The sequence below is a fragment of the Podarcis liolepis genome, assembly GCF_965112155.1.
Source record: "Podarcis liolepis genome assembly, chromosome: 13".
Lineage (NCBI taxonomy): Eukaryota > Metazoa > Chordata > Lepidosauria > Squamata > Lacertidae > Podarcis > Podarcis liolepis.
In genome coordinates, this window is record NC_139573.1 from 16,731,561 (window position 1) to 16,750,073 (window position 18,513).

General features: G+C 46.1%; 1 protein-coding gene across 2 annotated transcripts; it reads right to left on the minus strand.

Annotated features, from left to right (window-relative positions):
• Window positions 1-388: 388 nt before the first annotated feature.
• Window positions 389-14,480, minus strand: LOC310691139 (uncharacterized protein). Of its 2 annotated transcripts, none has more exons than XM_083470744.1 (13): window positions 13,748-14,480; window positions 11,460-11,502; window positions 9,760-10,055; window positions 9,515-9,660; window positions 8,509-8,576; window positions 6,691-6,914; window positions 5,741-6,000; window positions 5,179-5,304; window positions 4,866-5,007; window positions 4,701-4,751; window positions 3,627-3,696; window positions 2,885-3,175; window positions 389-838 (listed from the first exon to the last, which is right to left on the minus strand). In XM_083470744.1, the coding sequence occupies exons 1-13, from the start codon at window positions 14,376-14,378 to the stop codon at window positions 832-834; spliced, it is 2,355 nt and encodes a 784-aa protein (XP_083326870.1). In that variant the 5' UTR covers window positions 14,379-14,480; the 3' UTR covers window positions 389-831. The 2 variants fall into 2 exon arrangements, with proteins under 2 accessions (XP_083326870.1, XP_083326871.1); XM_083470745.1 differs by lacking the exon at window positions 389-838 and adding an exon at window positions 3,858-3,979 and having other exon boundaries at window positions 2,500-3,175.
• Window positions 14,481-18,513: the final 4,033 nt, after the last annotated feature.

Genomic DNA, 18,513 nt, shown 5'->3' on the forward strand with positions numbered 1-18,513 from the left:
AAGAAAAGAGGGCATGTGGGAAAATGATTGCTTGTACATAAGAGCATGAGCAGAGTTCTTATTATTGCAGAGTGATTTTACAGCACGAGATATTGCTAAGAGCATGATGAGCATGTGAACACATCATTCTAGACTAATGATTGGCTTACGTAGCATAACACTCTCTTTGTCTGTGGGCAAAAGCAAGGTTACATTCCTTTGATTTGGTTACTTTTGAGTACCAGGCAGAGCAAGCGCAGTGCTGGAGGAGGGAGGATGATTTATTTCTTACTGCACACAATAAACATGGCACGGCTGAAGCCAAAGCTTTTTCTTCAAGTCATCTTGGTGTGAGACTGATTTCTTACTGATTTTCTTACTGATGTCGAGCTGGATTCTCGACAAACATTCTAAAATTATTCAGGGTGTGAGGAAAGTGGACGGAGAAATGTTTTTATCCCTTTTTTGGAACCCTAGAACCAGTGAGCACCAATGAGGCTGGATGTTGGAAGACGCAGGACAGATAGAAGTCCTTCACACAGCACAGAATTAGACCATGGAACTCGCTTCCACAGGAGACAGTGCTGGTCTGCAACTTGGGTGGTTTCAAAAACATTACTGGATCAACTTCATGGAAGACACGGCTCCTTGCCATGATGGCTGTGCTCTCCCTCCTCAGTCAGAGGCAGAAATGTTTCTGAATACCAGTTGCTGGAAGCCACAGAAAGGGAGCGAGTTGTTGCACTTGCAGGCTTCCCACAGCCATCTGGCTGGCAGCGGTGAGAACAGGATGCTGGCCTGATCCAGCAAACTCTTATTATCTTATAAGGCACAGGTTTCAGCAATGAACTGCTAAATCCTGTAGGAAAGAAAAAAGGGATCATTGAGTACATTTGTGAAGCTATTAAATACTGTCAGGAAATGAAGGGAAAAGAAGCCCCCAAATTTCTAAAGTGTGGGAAACCTTTGGCCCTCCAAATGTTGCTGAACTACAACTCCCATCATCCTGGGCTCCATTGGCCAAGCTGGCTGGGTGTGATGGGACTTGGTTCAACAACTTCTGGAGCTTCAACGGTTACCTGCTCCTGCTCTAGAGAATGATCTTCAACTTTGGGCCCCCAGATGTTGTTGGTCTACAAGTTCCATCACCCCCAGCCAGCTTAACCTGACCTTGGAGAGGGTGGGAGTTGAAGTTCAGCAACATCAGGGGACCCAAAGTTGGAAAACAGCTCTAGAATGTTCCAAGTGGTGGCCTATGCAGGTAATCCTAAAGTATGACGGCGGGTGCAGGCAAGGGGTTCAGGAAGTTAGAAAGGGCATTGTCAGGGAACTGCCATCGGAGGAACAGGTGGTGGAAGGGCTCACAGAGGCTGGGAGGGAGTCAGCAACGAAAGCAGGGACCAGCAGGGGGAGAGATGGGTCTCTGGAGGAAGGTCTCATGAATGCGGAGAGAGACGCAGCAGCTAAAGCAGGAACTAGCAGGGAAGAGGGAGGGCTCAGGGACACGTCCAGCGAGAACAGCGGGGAGGTGTCAGAAGCTCCCATAGGGAGACCCATTCCTCGCAGGAAGCTGTCACGTCGTGAGTCCAGGAGACGTGTTTCCGTTAAGGAGCTTCTATGCTGGAAGCGCTTCCGAAAACAACCACTGTTGGAATCTGGAAGTGACTAGGGCAGACATGTTTGAGGAGCTCTGTCACACACAGAGGTTTGTGGAGTTGCACAAACTCTGAGGGACCACGATTTTACGCACAAGCAGTTAATCATCCCATCACAGGCATGTTTTACCTAAAGTGAGAAACACATCCCTAAATTTGTGAGAAGCTTCACTGATGTACCTGTTCCCAGGTAGAGCAAGCTGTCCCCCAATCATGTAGCAAAACTCCCCAAACTGGGGGACATGAGACCATATGAATCAGGGGTAGTCAATATAGTGCCCCCCAGAAGATGCTGGACTACAACTCCCATCTTGCGTGACCATGGGAAGTGCTCTTCTGTAAGCCTCAGATCTGAGGGACACAAGACGAAGGGCTGATCGACACCATTTAAGTGCATAAATTCCTCCAAAGAATCCTGGGAACCATATTTTATTTAGAGCATGGTGTATTTCAGCCCTGTGAAGGGCTAAACTACAGTTCCCAGGATGCTTTGGGGGAAGCCACATGCTCTAAATGTGCATTAAAAATGTGGTGTGGATGCACAACTAGATCCATGTCTTCTTATCCCCAACAACATTGCCCCAGAGCAAACAGCTTTTGTATGTACAGCAGCGGTAGCCAACACAGTGCCCTAAGTAAACTGCAGGACTACAACTCCCATCATGCCTGATCTTTAGCAGTGCTGGCTGGGACTGATGGGAGCAGCAGTCCAACACCTCTAGGGAATCCATATTCTAGCAAGGCAGCACCTACACTCTGGAACAGCTTGCCCATTGACAGCTGCCTTCTTTGTACTATGCTCAGTGCCTGCTAAAAAAAATATTTGTTTAGGCAAGCCTACCCAGATATGTAAAGCTGACACGCATTTTAATAGGTGATTTTATTTTAAAAATTATATTTTAGCTGCTGATATTATTAACATTTTGAATGATTTTAAGCTCAACTCATTTTAAACTTCTGACTTTTATTTAAAATTAATATTTTTTGTTTTATACAAATAGCTTAGAGATTTGTTTCTTATAACTGAGCATTACACACATTCTGTTAAATAAAAAAGATAATCCAACTACTGAAGGGCACCAGGTTGGTTATCCCTGATGTAAGGTTTCTATCCTCTCATCCCCACTGCCCCCATGAAGAGATCATCAATCCACCACTCTGCATTTGCTGGGGGGCGGGGGGGGGCAGGTGGCACTCCATTTGCCTTCCATCCTAGCAAGTTCTGTGAGCTGGAATTCCTTCTTTCTTACTCAGTCTCAGAGAGGGAGATGAGCCTCTCTGCCTCGGGCCTGCAGTTGATGGCTCTGAGCACCTCAGCTGCCACCTGCACAGCATCTTCCATGTAGTAACCAAGCAGCAGCAAGCTCAGGTCCATGACATCCACCTTCATTAGCCTCCCTCGAGGGATGTTGTCATAGCCACCCCTGATGGGGGAATCGCTGAGATTGAGCTTGAACCTCTTGAGTTCATCCTCATCCAGATTCTCCAGGACGGACACCAGACGTTCTCTGATGGTCCTCACCTTCACTCTGCACTGGCGCCTCCAACAGCAGGCAAAAGCAGACACAAAACAAGAGAAGCTCAGCAAAGGGATATGGGAAGGAACTACATCATCAGGAGGTCCTATCACCTTCCATGACTGTGACTGGCACTGAGGGAGGGGAAAGAGGGGTGGCCTGAGGTTGCTCTGAAGTTTAGAGAGCCATCTTTGATCAGCGATCGGAGGTCCGAGCAACACAATGCTGGGATTGGAGCTAAACCTCCTCCTGCTCTGAGGGGAGCCTTGTATGCAACTGATATGTAGAGAGATACCCAATTTCGCTTCTGTTGACTTTACACATTTGCATGTTCCTGCTCCTCCAGCAACAGCAGTGCAGCCAATGCCTAAACAGCACCCCCCCCCCAACATCTGCTGTCTGCCTGTTGCAGCTGCTGCATTGTCCCTAATAGCAGGACTGGCTTTGTGTGAGGAAAGGGAATGTCAAGCCCTACCTGCTTTCCACACCATGTCCTGAGTCAGTGCGGCTGGAAGCAGCATGGGTCAGAGTGCAGCAACAAGCACCTGGAAAAGAGAGAGAGAAAGTTTATGGATAGGTAGGAAACAAGGAGGGATCACAGGGAAATGATAATCATGGAACGTTAACCAGTAGAGGACCTTCGGGTCTCAAATTACAGCAGCGTTGTGTGTGATACCAAAATTTTGCACACTCACACGCTTCTCACCTTCCATTCTACATCATAGTTGTAGCAGGGGTATAGCGTGGGGGGCCCAGGGGGCCATCGCCCCGGGTGAACGATTTTTTTGGGGTGCAAACCAGGACTGCCGGCAGGGGTCTGCTGCGATACTGTAGGGAGAGAGAGGTCATTCTGCCAGCATTTAAATCCATGAAAACTACCCACAAGACCCCTGTCCTTGGAAGAATACCACCTTTTTGGACTCTGTGTCACATATGTTACTTGTTAAAGTCTTACACTTGCACTACCCCTTCATAACACAATTTCCAAAGTTGGCTCACAAGGAAAAACAGAGCAACAAACACACACATTAACATGCAATTAGAAAAATAGTTTAACAACTAACACTCAGCTGAAAACTAAGAAGCCCAGGCTGTAAAACATACAGGGAGAAATTAAATGTCACCCTCTGTGACCTTTCCTGCTTGCCAGACAGAGCTATCCCTCCCCAACAGCCAAGTACACACATCACACCCTTTCTGGCTGTTCTGGAGGTTCTCCTTGACCCTCCAAAGTGCATTTGAGGGAAGTGGTGGGTGAAGGGAGGAAAGCCCAATTGAAGTATCGTGAGCATTTGCACTGGACTCCGTTAGCACACTGGGTGTGCTGAATCCAAGCCAAAGCTGTTTCTACAAAATTTAGCTGCGTTGAAAGAACTTCATCTGGCACCAAAAGAGACTATAAAGCAATGGAGAACCTGCACTGGAAGGCGATTCCCTAACATTACAAAAGTGACTTTTCTATGGTATTGTATCACCAGCCACTCTGTGCTGCCATTGGGAGGAAGGTGGGATTTAACTACGAGGAAATAAGTAATTGAAACCTGCGGACCTTGCTCTGAGCTTGAAGGAGAAGACGTCATCTCAGGAGACTTTAACTCTTCTGAAAGAGAACAGGAATGAAGCCGTCAAAGAGGGAATGTGACTGGGGTGTCATTTTCCATCCTGCCTCCCCAATTATGGTCAAACCTTCCGATCTTCCTCCAATCCAACTCACTTTGTGTCACAAGGGCCTCCCAGATGAGTTCATTCGTGCGCTTGTCCATCACAATGAAGTTGAACATGTCTTGCATTTGCTCAGCAGACAGTTCCACGTACTGCTGCATCTTGTCAGCATCCAGGTATTGAAACTCCACTTCCTGTGGGGAAGCATGAAACCTCCTTATGTGCAAACAAGGCTTAGCCCAGTCGACCAGTCCAAGGGAGTCAAATTAAAGCGTGAGGGGGATCCTGGTGGAGTCCCTCCTATTCTCATACTTTACAGCCTTGGCTCTGCCCTAGCAAAGCCTTTCATCATCTTTGCATCTCACCTTAGGACAGACTCTGACATCATTTGTCTCCACAAAGAAGCGAGAGCCAATCTTCAGAGGCCTCAGGGTCCAGGGGGGTTTGTCTATTCTTTGTGAAGGGCATTGTGCTTCGTGTTCATGAACCGCCTGGGAAAGGCAAAGAAGGGCACTTCTGAGTTATGCAAGAAAGGTAACCAATTTCTGGAAGACTGGATCCCTACCCCTTTCTTGGCTTTGTTGCAGCATTTAAGGCAGGGATGGGGAACCTGCAACTTTCCAGATGTTATGGTTCAGGAATGATGGGTTTTGTAGTCCCAAAACATTTGAAGGGACACAGGATCTCCATCAGTGATATAAAAAAACTAGACCACTTCGGTAGAAGAGACCAAAATATGGATAGGTAATATGATGTTGGCTAGCAGTCTGGTAGATTACTTCAAGCCCAACAAAAGGACATACAGTTCATAAACCATGATTCATTCTGATGCATAATTTTGTATAGCTACTCTGTCAGGCTTCCTATGGTCAAGCAAAAGATCCAGGACGTCTGGAATACCAATCAGAGTTGCAGAATCCTGGTTACCTTTGTTATGGAATGGTCATTGGGCAGAAGGTACAGGTGGAATGTTGGTGGCTGGAATTGAACCATTTGATAGAGCAGTGCTACAGTGTGCACTATTATCTTTCGCTTAAACCATGACCATGACGTTCTCAAAATGGCTCCACGTGGAGAGAAGTTTGGGTTTTCCAACACAACATGATATGGCCCCACTCTGTCTGGCTTCTCTAGACTCATGCCGCCTTCCACAAAATGTGCAATGAGGACTTGGGAACCATCTTTACCTGGAAAGGAGCAAAAGAAAAAACAAACAGACATGTTACAAGTGGGAAACTGTGGAGCCGTCCACCAGGAACTGGAGTCAAGAGCAGGTCAGCAATAAAACACCCAGTGTCAGCGAAGTCAACCCGGCACTGCAACTCATTCCGGTACATCTAGCCCCTATGAGGCTGTTCCCTAAGGCTCTTTCTCCCCCAGGTCCTTCCCAAAGCGATCTGAGATTCCAAAACTATGTCTGTATTTGCTCTGCCTTCTTCATACCACTTCTGATTCTGGGAGACGAATGGAGAAAGGAGCAGGCTGCAAAAGGAGGGGGAGGCTGCCCTGACTTCTTTAGCAGCCTGCCTCACATCTGTCTCCTAGTTCCCCTCCTCTCCAACCTCCACTTCTGCCTCCAATTCTGCACTGCTCTTGGTCTCAGCCTCTTCTTGCGCACTAAACCCTGTTCCCTCTCCAACCTCCAACACCACCTCCTCCCAGGCTGCTCCCTCTGATCCCTCATCATTGTCCCACCAGCATTGTCCTGGCTCTGAGCCTTCTTCCCTTGTGGGTTCCCCAACTGGTGCCTCCCACCACTCCTCTGCAGCTAGCCTGGGCATGACCTCCCATGAGTTTGGATGACAAAGCTCATCACTGCACCCTTCCTAGTTACATGCAATATTTATTTTGTTACAAACCTTTTTAACCAGCCATACCTGCAAGACACAAGAAGTGAGGGAAGTGAACAGCTGCCACAGCCTCTGCTGGATCTGCTTCAATGTTGATCAAAGGCCCAGCGACAACCCAGTCCTCCGTGTTCTGTTCGGCCAGGTGCTTAGACCATGAATCAAAGTGGTAGGTAATGGTCACAGCTCCTCTCACCTCAAATATGACATCAGTATAAAAGCAAAGGAAGGATCCAGCCTCCGTGAAGCATAGTCTGAATGGCACAAAGGGAAAAATGGAAAAAGAAGTGGATTGAACACCAGCTGAACACCCTCTGCATTCCCCATGATGGGAAGCAATCCCCACCCCAATAATATTTGACCAGAAAATCTCAAAGAAACAATAAAATGGGTTAGAGCACGGTTCTGATCAGTGTTATTCTTCTAGAAAGAGATGCTGCAACTCACCATGAACGCTTCCCTTCTTCTCTTATAATGGCCATGGCACCCACCTGAGAGGTGCTGGAACTCAGTTCTGGTGAGGTCCAGATGAAAAAAGCCCTGGAGCTGATAATGCCAAGGTTTCAAGTTTGATCCCTGTATGGGGCTGCTGCATATTCTGGCATTGCAGAGGATTGTACTATATGACCCTCAGGATCCCTTCCAACAATCCTATGATTCTATGAAGATTAGGAAGAGACCTACGCACACTTAAACCCCTATGGAAAGCAGGGTGTAAAAGAGTGAAATGGAGATGTGGAATATTAACCCCAAGATCACAACTGAAAAGTGGAAAACCATGAGCTCTTTGTGTGAGACATTTAAAATGCAGTCAAACCAACAATTTGTGTTTTGCTAGATAGGCGCATGAAAGGGTTTTCCCGTAAACTTGCTAGCAAGAGCTCTGTAAGAACACCCCCTTGTGCCCAGGCAGGAAGTGGGCAAAACTAGATCTCCTCCTCTCTGCCTGGGAACACCTTCTTTCTGCTCTTCTCCATGTGCCTGCAATGTTGCAAGATCTGATAAGTCTGAGCTCCTTTATTTAAAGAGTAGAAAAACCTTTTCTCCAAACTTACAGATTTCACTTTCCTCACAATCTGCTTTACTTAGACATCAATTTGTGATGCTAAGCCCATTCCTCAGAGGACGGGGGATATAAACAATTAGATTTAAGCAACACCAATGTTGAATCGTAATATTTTCCCAGCTCTGTTCCTGGGAACCCAAGAATGCAATGTGCAAGTGACAGATTTTCAGGATGCTGTCAGCAACACCCAGCTGTTGCCCAGAAAATTATCGTAACAAGGGAATATTTCTTACCATTCTTTTTTATTCAATATTTACAGAGAGAGGCTATACAACCCAGTCTCTTCAATAATGGCGTTGTCCCAAGTGAATCTCCACACATCCCATCTCTCCCACCTCCTCATTCGTCACTTCTATTGGCGCTGTCTTTGACCTCTTAGCTCTCCTACTTTAAAGGCTCGCTGGGTTCTGGAAGATGGTGTGTCTGGAATGCTTTCTAATGACATGTTAGCTCTGTGTTGCTCTCCTATGATTTCCCAACTTTCCCTCTCATCTGACTCTGAGCTGTGACCTCTCTCAACCCCCTGTTGTAAATCTATACTGTCTTCTTCTTCCTCTTCCCTGGAAGGTTCAGGTCTCCCCCACTCCTCCTCTGCCCAGTCCCTGACACAGATGTAGTTTGGGAATGTTTTAGAGAACATTCACCACATGTGATGATTGCGAGACCTTCATATACCAAATGTGTTCTGCTGAACACTTCTCTGAAACCCAAAAAGAAATGCAATGTAGATAACTTTCCCTTAAAGGAGAAAGCTTTGAAAAACTGAGAGAGACATTGCTCACCTGTATCTTTCACGACTCATTTCTGAGTCCAAAAACACCTCTGGTCTGATTGTTTCTGGAAGATCCTGTAACAAAATAATTTATCACCAATATGAGCACCAGACCCCTTTGCCACCTGAAATCAGGACATTCCTGTTTCTAACACCCATATGACCACAGCAAGGAGCACTGCTTGAGGTCAGCCCCACAAATACAGACCACTAATGGCTCTTTTAGAGCTACTTTCTTCTACATTCATTTTGGCCATAGTAGTTCTCACTCAGGTCTGACAGTTTCTTATGAAAGGTTTTTTCTTTCACCTCAGTGGCATTCTCCCTGTTCCTTACAGAGAGCCCCTGCACAGGTTTCTCCCTATTAACGTTTAGGGATCTTCCTCTTTCTGTTTCACTTTAGACAGATCACACTAACACACACGGCCCAAATGAGTATCCTGAAAACTCTCTCTTGGCAGCCATTCTCCCTCCTCACACGCAGAGAGAGAAGCAGAAAGACAGTTGAAAATGATAGTTACTGGAATAACAGTTGGAACAGAATGGAATGCCTCTCTCATGTGACCCACACTCAACCAATCACATGAGAGATACAGTGAAAGGAAAAGAAAACATAAGAAAACATTCCCTTTCCAGGAAATGGGAATGCACTGCCACAGAATAAGTCTTCAAAGAGGCTCTAGTCTGTGTTCAGACAGACTCATTCTGCCAACTTCCTTGTAGTCACCCTCTCACACGCTTCTTCATTACCAGCTCCCTAGAGAACCAGGCGGCTGGTCTGGCTCCAGTTCCTGAGCAGGGACACTCAGGAGTAATCTGTCTGGCTGTGTCTTGCAGATGTGGAATGAAATGTCTCAACAACAGTTGTTTAAAATTACTTTTTTTTTTTTACCCCAAGTACTCAGAAAAATCTGTCGAAATCTTTCTACGATTCCTACTTTTAGTAGTTAAGTATTTTTATTCATTTACTTGACTGCCCCCTCCCCTGATCTGGGCCCGTGTGTTCAGCCACTTACCTCACAGGGACACAGATTACACACGACACTTTCCCCACAAACTGCTGGGTTTTCCACCTTGCTGATTCTTCCTTCCTCCACAAATAGGGGGGATTCTGACTTCAGCCCTGAGGGGCCTGTCCCCTGGACCAATTCTTTACCCGAGCCTGTAAAAGACAATTCTTTACCTGACACGACTGTTGCAAGGAGGAGGAAGGTAGTTGAACTGTCCTTGAAGTTCAGAAAGTACTCTAAGTCAAACTCACCATGGACTGCAATTAGCAGAATCTGAATGGAGCCTGGATGTTTCCTTTCTACTTCTTCCAGGAACCAGCAACAAGTTGCCTCCCCCCTTTCCTGGATCATATTCAGCAATTTTTCACTTTTCTCCTTGGAGTCTTCCTCTGCTTTCCACAAATCCCAGCATTCTTTCCGTGTGATGATAAAGCCATAGTTTAATAAACCTATAAAGAATCCTAGGTCCTTTTCAATAATTTCAAGTAATTCTTTTCTTCCCTTGCAGACTATTTCATCCCCAGTGACAGCGACTCCTTCCAGTGACCTGTGGCAAAAACATTTATTTTATGTTAGGCATTTGTGGCTGGGAGGGTGGGGTGGAGAGGGAGGGATAGCATTAGAGCCTAATTAGGATACAACCTGGGCCTGAAGTTCTCCACCCCTGCTCTACTGCCCTCACTGATCCTTGCAGACCATTTGATCAGCAGTGACAGCGACTCCTTTCATTGACCTGTGGCAAAAACATTGATTTTATTTTAGGCATTGTTGTGGGGAGAGAATTGGAACCTGATTAGGATACAAGCTAGGGCTTACGTTTTCCACCCCTGGTATACTGCCTTCACTGATCCTCTGAGCATGCTGAGATCTGCTTTTCTTTGCAACCTGGAAAACATGCTGATTTATTCCACGCTGGGGGAAAAGCATGATGTAATTTGCCATCCTTTTTAATGGCCAAGAATATACTCAAACCAGTCCGCTGCCTCTCTTGTCCATACTTTTCCATTTTCCTGAGAGAGGAAGATGCAGCAGCTGTGCCTCCCCCTCCCCCCTCTGGGCTAGGGTATTATTATTATTATTATTATTATTATTATTATTATTATCCAGCTGATTGGTCTTGGCTGTCAGGTCCAGCTCTGCCTCCTCTTTCAGGTAAGGCAGCCTCCTTTCCACCAGCAGAAGGCAACAGCCACTTCATCTCAGGTTGCCTCCTCCATCCCAGCCTGGCTCAGCCCCCCTGGTCCCAGCATCACATACCCCACCCACAGCAGGGCGAGGGTCTTCCCTGCCACTGATGCTGCTCCTGCCACTGCTCGTTGCCGGTGGGGCTGCTGAGAAGGAATGAAGGCAGGAAGGAAAGAAAGGAGAGAAGTGACTTTCCCCTGTGTTTTCAAACACACACCACACACCCTTAGCAAACTACAATTTCTGGGGAAACACCCGCTTGATTTGCCTCAGTCACTAAAATGTCTGGGGCCAGCCCTGCATACAAAGCATGCTCTATGATAATACGAAGAAGTTTGAATTCAGAGCATTATAGTTTGCATGTGATGTCATGTGATGAGAGGAGGCCTGATGGGGTCTGTCACAACAGCAGGGAGGGCCTGAAGGGTTCCACCACAGCAGCCCATCGGGGCCAGTCAAAGCCTTGAGTGTGGCCAGGATTTATTGTAGGGGGCAGGCTTTATGTTGGGGGGACAGAACTGAGTTCTCTTTGACACAACTGATCAATTAGTTAAGTTTTTTTTTATTTACTTGATTGGGGAGGCAGCTGGCCCTCTGCCTACTCCCATGGTCACGGGCACAGAATATTGAGGGGACCCAACCCACTCCTTGAAATTTGGGGGGTTGTCAGTCCACCGTCCCCCTTGCTTATCATAGAATCCCTTAGCACCATTCGTTCTAGCAACACATTTGCCCATCCTGCAAACAGAATTGTGTTGGGACTTACCACACTTTTCTCTTTCTTTCATTGCTCAGCATATAATAATAACCTGTAGGGAGGTAAGGGAGAGGTCAAAATTGGCTGCTTTATTCCCCCTCTCCCTGCCCCCCAAACAGTCTCTTTCTATATTTAATTGGTGCCAGTGCATTTCTTGCTGGGTAAGCACTTATTTCCTTAACCAATGACTAGGGGTGTCACACTAGCTGTTTGGGGGGTACAGAATATTCTCCACAAACTGTAAATTCTAATGTAAGAACTAGTTTTACAACCCACATTTTAAAAATCTAGTAAAAATTAAGTCAAGCTGTGATATTGCCAGTGCAAGTAATGAATAATGGATTTTTTGATCCAGTTACATTACTGGGCAATGTGTCATTCACCATTGGCACTTCTGAAATGTGAGCTACAGAAAACATTTTTTTTTTTAGTTTTAAAAATGCTATTTGTTTAAATTTGATGAACATTTGAATTTGTATGTATTTCAACGATATGTAATAGCCTTTTTTCTATTTTGGTGTGACCTTATACTTAGCGATTGTATACCCTTGGCCATACAGTGTGATTTTATTTTTTTTACAGAAAGTAACTTTAATGCTTTATACACTTAAAGTACCTAGGCCTATAAAATTATGTGTAATAGCACGTGAGGTGGACTTATTTATTTAGCTAAAAGGAATAGACAGAGACAGACCAGAAAAGCTTGCATATGTAGCACATAACTTAAAGCTCCTAACAAGCTCATTGAATTTTACACAACCATCAACTTTGTTCTATGATCTCACAGATGATCAGTGTGGAACTGAAAGCTCTGCTACCATGGTGACTTATCCTCTTAAGATGTTTGAGGAGTCGATATAAATTTATAAACATTTGAGACTTGTTACTTAAAGCCTATTTTTTTAATAAATTTATTTCTTGTCACAATTTATCAGTTATAATTTTAATATGTTGTGTGTTGCCTTACTTGTCTAAAGGTAAAGGTAAAGGGAGCAGATAGTAATTTGCATTTCTGATGTTATGTAACTTGTCATTACTGATTATTTGTTTTATTTTCTGGAAATAATAGCATTTATTTTAAACTTTATATTGATTTTATTAGTGTTGTACAGTACTGAAAATACTGCACCATGTAGATATGCTTATTAAAGAACGTAATATAGCGGACCTAAGGTTTTTTTTTATATTGCTTTTACTTTAAAAGCTACATTTCATACATACACAACATAATTAGAATTCAAAGTTGATGGTAAATATACGGTTAGTGGCAGGCTTAGTGATTTTTCAATTTCAAGTTTGGTGCAAAAAAAAATCAAAGAATGTGAATTCACTGCATTGCCCCATTGAATAAAAGCATCTGTACAGTTTTTGGTTGCCATCTGAACAAGTTTACCCATGAATAAACATGCATATTAATTAATTATATCAATTTCAATGCATCAAAATTATACCATTTTCAATGCATTAAAATGAATATTCTTCTATTTTAAATGAAAATTCTCTAACATTCTCATTAATTGATAATATTCTCCAAATGATTATTCTCCAGAAGATTATTCACTAGATTTTAACATCACTAAACCATTTTATACCATCATAAAGCATGGAAATTCCTCCTCCTCTTCCTAGAGGAAGCTATTTGCAGGACATTCAGCAGGCAGCACTTCCAGCTGGATGACCAGGGAAGAGCCATGGCTCAGTGGCAGAACACCTGCTTTGCATGCAGAAGGTCCCAGCTTCAATCCCTGGTGTCTCCAGGTAGGGCTGCGAAAGACTCCTGCCTGAAACCCTGGAGAGCCGCAGTCAGGCAATGTTAGCAATCCTGAGCTAGATGGACCCTGAGGCCCATTTGGGACCTTCCTCTGTTCCAGAGATGTCGGGTTGGCCTGCAAACCTTCTGAATTTACAGGCCTGATTAAAACTTTTTGCAGGGCTCAAGCAGGAAAGAAAAAGGACTTTCCCTTCTACAAAGGGACAAGCTCAACCCCGAGTCCAAAGAACTGCCAGCCCTTGTACTTAAGGCTGATTCTTTGCTGTTCTGTGTGTCCTAAGGGCCCTGAAGGTATTTGTAATATTTTAAGCAATAGCAACCAGACTGTTGAAACATACCAAATAATTCCATATCCGCTAAATGCCTGGCGCTAAAGTAAAGATACTTCCAAACATTCCAAGCAGATGGTTGTTTTTCCTTCCCTCCTTCGCGGCTGCAGCTCAGCGCTGGGCTGGCGCAACCAGGGAAGGAAAGATCTGCTGTCAGACTGAACGACTGCGAAGGTCAGGATCCACCAAAGACTTACCTTTCGTGAAGGAGAGGAGCTGGTCCGCCCCGAACTCGCAGTCAACGGCCCTCAGTGCTTTGGCCGCCACCTCGACGGCGTAAGTTCCGCCGTAGTAGCTGAGCAGCAGGTCTAGGAGGCGAGAGGCGCCTGCCTTGTGCAGAGCCTCTTCGGGGATGCGGACGAAGCCCTCCTCGAGCGGGATCTCGCGCAGTTTGCGGCGGAACCTCCGCCACTCGTCCGGAGTCAAATGCCCCAGGGAGAATTTCAAAACGCGAGCGATAAAGCGACTCTGCCGATAGTACCTCGCCTTCTCAAAGTCAAAGCGCCGGGCAAACGGGTCCTGCCGCCGCCCCGGGAGGAGGTCCCAGGGGGGAATGTTGTCGTCGTCGCTGCTGCTGCTGCTGCTACTCTGGTGGTAGAGCAGCCATCGAGACCCCTGCTGTCCCTGGAACTCAAGGAGGAGGGGATCCTCCTCCCTCTCCCCTTCCTCCCGCCTCCCCTTCTTCTCGGTGGACTTGCCGGGCTCCTCCGCCTTCAGCTTCTCGCCTCCTTCCTCCAGGGGCTCCTTCGCCGAGGGGTCTTCGGGGTACTTGACTGTGCGGCTCCACCGCCGCTGCTTCCCCTCCCCCTTCTCCTCGGGGGTCGCCATGGCGCCCCTGCTCAGAGGAAAGTCTCGCCCCGCGGCAGAGCCGGAGAGGCGGCAGCGTCCAAAAGGAGGAAGAAGGAAGCGGGCGACGCCCTCGGGGAAGCGGATCCGCAGGGCGGAGTTGGTGGCCAACACTCCCGAGGTTTCCTCCCCCTCCCAAAAAAAGAGAGAATCAGCGCTGGACTTGGGAAGGCGAGAACGTGGGAAGGGCCTTCTCGGCGCTCCCAGAAGATTGGCTGGCTGGCAGGCAGGCAGGGGGGAAACAGCAAAATAAAAACACCCCGCTTCCTCCCAAGTTTGGCTCAACCAGAGGCTAGCAAGGTTAGGTGGTCCCCGCTGCGGAATTTTTTTTTGTCACCCCCCCGAATCTTTTTTTTACAGAGGGTACCCCAAAGTTGCGCCTGCCTGGCATCAATAGGCAGGGAGTTCCAAAGTCTGCCTATGCTGCCACACAAAAATATTGATTTTTCACAAGTGCAGGTGTTTTATGTGGAACCAGTAACTGCGCCAGTTTTCTGAGATCAAAGCAGTTGAGTTGGGAATACATGGGGGAAGGCAATCTCTCAAGTAAGCTGATCCCAAGCTGTTAAGAGCTTTGTAGTCCAACATAAGATGAGTGGGGTCAGGTCAGTGGCCCATCCAGCCCTGGAAACATGGCTTTAGGGGTTATTATTGTTTAATACAGGTAGGTGGCCGTGTTGGTCTTCAGATACCTGATATCAGATATCTGAAGAAGTCTGTATGCACACGAAAGCTCATACCATAACAAACTTCATTGGTCTCTAAGGGGCTACTGGACAATTTTTGTAAAGATACTTTTAAGGACTTTTAAAAGAAAAATAAAGACTTGATTCTTTTAAAGGAATTTTTCTGGAAGAGTTTTTTTTTTAATGATCTCTTTCATTAGAATTTATTATTTTTTTAAAAAAAAAACACACCCAAACTTTTTTTTGTCAAGCACCTTTCAACATCCTCAAGCATTAGCACTAACCAATAGTCATTTTAACCACCAATCGGAAAGAAGTCACTCCAAAGCAGTGTTGTGGTGCGGAGACAGAAAAACAAGTCTTTGGGAGCAACTAGATTCTTATGTGTCAAACAAAAGCACCATGCATTGCCCTAAAAGTCCAGGGAACACGAGGTGCTTCTAAACGTCCTTTTCCTTGGACATGCATCAATATTATTTGCACCTGCAAAAGTTTTGGGGCTGTCCTACATACTTCCTTTCCCACCAGTCCTAGAACTTCCCGATGAAATCCTATAGCTGTTCATGCCACAAATGTTCTAGGGGAGAGTGGGGGTGGTCCCCTCTTTTGCTGTGCCACTCCAGAAATCGACAATATGGTAGCCACAGGGAACAACTAATAAAAGGCAGAATTAAATCCACCACCGATGTGCTATTATTCTGTCTAGAAACGGAACACCATTGTGGAAGGGCCCATTAACTATTTCCCCAGAAGGGCGGCTACTCCCATAGCTCATGAGACAAGCACACCCCAGGGACTAGGAACTTGAGCATCCAGTCATCTTTAATTTAAAAAACTACAACGTTTAAATAATTAACAACAGAGAGGCTTGTTTCATGTACTACCGATTGCAAAAAAGGTGGGAGGGGAGAGATCACACACACACACACACACACACACAACCACACCTTGCAAAGTGGCACCATCTGATATTTGTAGGATTATTTCCACCAGCCCAGACTTGCTCTTCCGAAAGAGGGGGGGGGGGGTATCAATGCCAGCTCCTTAAAGGAGCAGATATTTTCTAAACGGAGATGGGAAAGCTGAAAGCTGAAAGCAGGCAACAGGCAGCCCTGCCAGGCACCCGCGGCTTAAATGGACTGCAAGGGGGGTAGGGAAGAGAGCCCCAGGAAAACCCAAAGCCTGGCGGCAGAGGAAGAAAGCCTCTTAAAGAGGCAGGCAGCTCGTTAGAACGCTGAGGAAAATACGCCGTGCCCAGAAAACACCCCCCCCCCTCCCATCAGCCGAGACTGGGAGGCAAGTGGCAAAGAACACACACTCCAACAACGCAAAACAGGGACTGGGAGGCCGGCAGCAAAGCAGGAAACACACAGAACTCAAACCAGTAATGCAGGGGGAAACTCACCACACACACACACACACACACACACACACACACACTTTCAGGAGGGGAAGCGCACACGCACTAAACAAAATAAAGGGGAGATCTCAAGTAAGTTTGGTCTTGCCCACCAGAGCCGCTGCAGCTTTGATGTTCACAATTCTGTCCAAATAATTTTCACAATTCTATCCATTCCTTCTTTGTTGTTTTCCTCATCTCTTCTTGTTGTTTTCATATATTTTTCCTTTCTTTACTTTGTGACCTCTGATAGTCTCCACAAGCGAGTTGAAAACAAGCATTTTTATAATCCTGTGTGGATTTTTCCATTCATCCAAGAGTCATATTCAGACAGCAGACGCATTTCATCACTTCCATAAGAACAATCTTAACGTCTGCTCATTAATCTTCGCAGGCCTGTCACTCCCTTCTCGATCTTCTCAGGGGTTTCTGCCAAGAGTCCGATATAATAACAAAGCCATGGCCTCCTCCCCCCTTGATCGTCAATCCTACAAGAAAGCCTGCCAACATGGTGACTCGATTTTTATAACTGCGTCATTCCAAAAACCTTTCATTCTTTTCCAGATCTCCATAAGCCAAGTCTTTGGTTAGTAATTCATTTCCACACAGTTTCTTAATCATCCCACTTATAGTCAATTGTCCAACGGTTCTTCTTGGGGAGGGATTGTTAGGTAATCACATAGAGAAAAAAAGAAAAGTTCCCTCCCTTTCCGTCCTGTTCTGACATACCAACCCTTTGATGTATCTTCTTCTTGATATATTTTCCTGTTGAATGCAGCCCGTCACTCAACTTCACAGAGGTCAGCTCAATTAGCAGTCTAAACTCCCGTTCTTCACTCGAAACATGTGCATTTGCTTTCTCTAATTGTTATTTTGAGCTCCTGCAATCAGGTCGCGCAATCAGAGACAGCATCGGGAGAGCCATCCCACACGAGTGCTGTGCGCCTAGTGCCCTCACCCCCTTCTTCTTTCAAACTCAGGGGTGATTTATCGGCAACCGCAGGTGAAGGCAGTGTTTTCCCCATTCCCTGGGGAAACAAGGGAGGCTACATATTCCCATATTAGCCTCTTAATTGCCTCGTGTGAGACGGAGAGATGGTATTGTCTGCTATCTTCCAATGCGCCCCTAGCGGGGCCCCCAACCTGAAACTGTTCTTAACCTGAAGCACCACTTTAGCTAACGGGGCCTTCTGCCGCCGCCGCACGATTTCTGTTCTCATCCTGAAGCAAAGTTGTTAACCCGAGGTACTATTTCTGGGTTAGCAGAGTCTGTAACCTGAAGCGTATGTAACCCGAGGTACCACTGTACTACGGAGAGCCGAGCAGAGCCCAGTCCGCCAGTGCGGGCGTCCCCACCTTCCTACACCACTGAACACATTGCAAGCAATGGGGTTCCGTCCTTTATGCAGTTCAGTAAACTTCTCTCTCTTTGGTCCCAGAGAGAGATCCAAAGCTTGTTCATCACTGCAGAGTTTCTCTGCTGCTGTTAGCCATCTCTAATTTCTCAAGTTTCCTTTCCTGCTGTGGAAACTGCAGTGTGGGATTCCAGCAATGAGGTAACTTAACTCACTTAAATGGAGAACCACCAGTCTTCTAGTTTCACTCAGACTGGAACAATTGCTTAAGGTAAACATCTTCTTACAGCATTCCAGATACAGTGCATTCAAACACAGCATTTTGTCTATATAACTTTCCCTTGTGCGGGTGGCAAAATTCAGCTCCTTGTATGGATGGCGCCTGCCTTACAAGCCTGGAGACGCCTCACGGGAGGTGGGAAAGAAGAGAATGCCCAGGTGTTACTAGTGGATCAATGAATTCTTCTTGTGGGGAACCTTTGGCACTCCAGATGTGGCTGAATTACAAGTCATATAACCCCTGCCCCTCCCTCAGCCCCTTTTGCACTTTATTGTTTTATTGTTTTCTGTTGTTTTATTGGCCATATTTCCCATGTTTATCCAAAGAGTTGGAAATCCCTGAAGGTGCTCCTCCTCTCACATATTTGATTTTACAGACATTCTTTGAAGCGGACGTA

Excerpts from the sequence above, each read along its gene's own strand:
- LOC310691139 (XM_083470744.1), bottom strand. The coding sequence starts at position 14,378 with ATGGCGACCCCCGAGGAGAAGGGGGAGGGGAAGCAGCGGCGGTGGAGC. Across the intron at positions 11,503-13,747 it reads GCTCCTCTCCTTCACGAAAG|GTTATTATTATATGCTGAGC; the intron begins GTAAGTCTTTGG and ends ACCTCCCTACAG. Across the intron at positions 4,752-4,865 it reads GGAGGCCCTTGTGACACAAA|AAGAGTTAAAGTCTCCTGAG; the intron begins GTGAGTTGGATT and ends GTTCTCTTTCAG.